Raw genomic sequence first — 1,574 nt, forward strand, 5'->3', positions numbered from 1 at the left:
TTTTTTATAATTTTCTTTGTACGGCTCTTTTGTGTCCCTGGTAAGATTTATTCCCAAGTATTTTATTTTTTTGGTAGCTATTGAGAATGGTATTGATTTCCTTATTTCTTTTTCAGCAATGTCTTTGCTGGTGTAGAGGAATCCAACTGATGTTTGGATGTTGATCTTGTGACCTGCCACGATGCTAAATCTCTTTTGAGTCATTTCTTTATGTAGTGAGTTTAAATAATTGATCATTCATTCTTTCATTCATCCAGTATTCTTGAGTATATTCTAAATGCTTAATGATGGTGATAACAGAGATAACCACAATCTAGTGGGAGAACCAGACATGGAGAAATTATAGTTCATCTTGTGTAGAAGTTTTTCCTGAGTGTGCCTCTTTTCTCATACGTGGTTTTCATATCCAGAGTGTATAACAACACATCTTTCTTTAAAATAATATTTAAAATCACTTGTCCTGGGCTGTGTGCTGTTCTTGAAACCCTATCCATACATGCTTAGTTCTTGGTTTCTGGCAAGGGGCCTGAAACTGTGTGAAGCCAAGAGAATGAAGCTGTACTTCCCACCCTTGGTCCAGGAGGTTGTGGCTGAAAAGTTACTCCATGCTAGTGGCAGGCCAATGACAAAGCATTTGTATCTAGTCAAAAAATTCTGTTGAATGCACCTTAGTGTAGATCCAGAATCCAGCCTCTTCTCACCATCTCTGCTGCCAGCACTCTGGTCCAAGTTACTGTCTCTTTCTCTCCTGACTTATTGGAGTAATCTCCTAATTGTTCTTCTATTCTGGCCATTGACACCCTTCTCACCTCTAAATTTATTCTCAACACTGCAGCCAGAATGATCCTGGTAAAATGTCAGTCTAAAACCCTCCAGCAGGTTCCCATTTCACTTAGAGTGGAAGCAAAAATCCTTATCAGGGCCTGCAAACTCCTTTGTGATCTCTGACCTCTCTGCCATTTACTCCTAACTCATCTCTCTCCAGCCAGATTGAACACACAGGATTTGCATTTATCCGCTCTGGCCAGAATGCCTTTTCCATCAGATACCTATAATATTGCTCTTTCATGTCCTTCATGTATTTATTCAAATGTCACACCTTCTTGTGAGAACTTTCCTGGCTTCTCCACTTTGGATTTGTACTCCATTCCTCCAGTACTGTATGACATTTATCACTATGTAATATACTATAAAGTTCACTTATTTACCTTGTTTATAGGCTAATTATTTCTTAATTAGAATATAAATTCCATGAGTGTAGGGAATTTTTTTTTTCATGTTTTGTCCTTCACTGCACCTTCTATGCCTAGTGTACACATGGTTAGCATTCAGTGTGTTTTTGTGGAATTAATAGGTTAATTTTATTCCCATTTCTCAGAGTTAGTAAGGGAGACTCTGTGAGAGTATACAGTTTGTCTAATGTCAGTCAGCTTGTAAGTAACAAAGTTGAGATTAAAATTCTGGTTTATCTGACACAAAGTGTAGGTCCTTACTTCCTATGCATACAGCTACTCTGAAGCAAGCCATTGATATATTTCCCTTTCTCTCATATTTGTACGGGCCTTTAAAAATTA

General features: G+C 37.7%; 1 protein-coding gene across 1 annotated transcript in view; it reads left to right on the forward strand.

Annotated features, from left to right (window-relative positions):
* The window catches only part of CCDC81 (coiled-coil domain containing 81), a 68,237-nt gene that overhangs the window by 29,145 nt on the left and 37,518 nt on the right, over positions 1 to 1,574 (forward strand). Inside the window, exon 8 of the mRNA XM_007946288.1 lies at positions 1,379 to 1,433. Coding sequence (XP_007944479.1) covers positions 1,379 to 1,433 — 55 coding nt within the window. The remainder of the gene's footprint in view (positions 1 to 1,378; positions 1,434 to 1,574) is intronic.

The sequence above is a fragment of the Orycteropus afer genome, unplaced genomic scaffold, assembly GCF_000298275.1.
Source record: "Orycteropus afer afer isolate SDZICR_OR568_19922 unplaced genomic scaffold, OryAfe1.0 scaffold00154, whole genome shotgun sequence".
In the NCBI taxonomy this organism is placed as follows: domain Eukaryota; kingdom Metazoa; phylum Chordata; class Mammalia; order Tubulidentata; family Orycteropodidae; genus Orycteropus; species Orycteropus afer.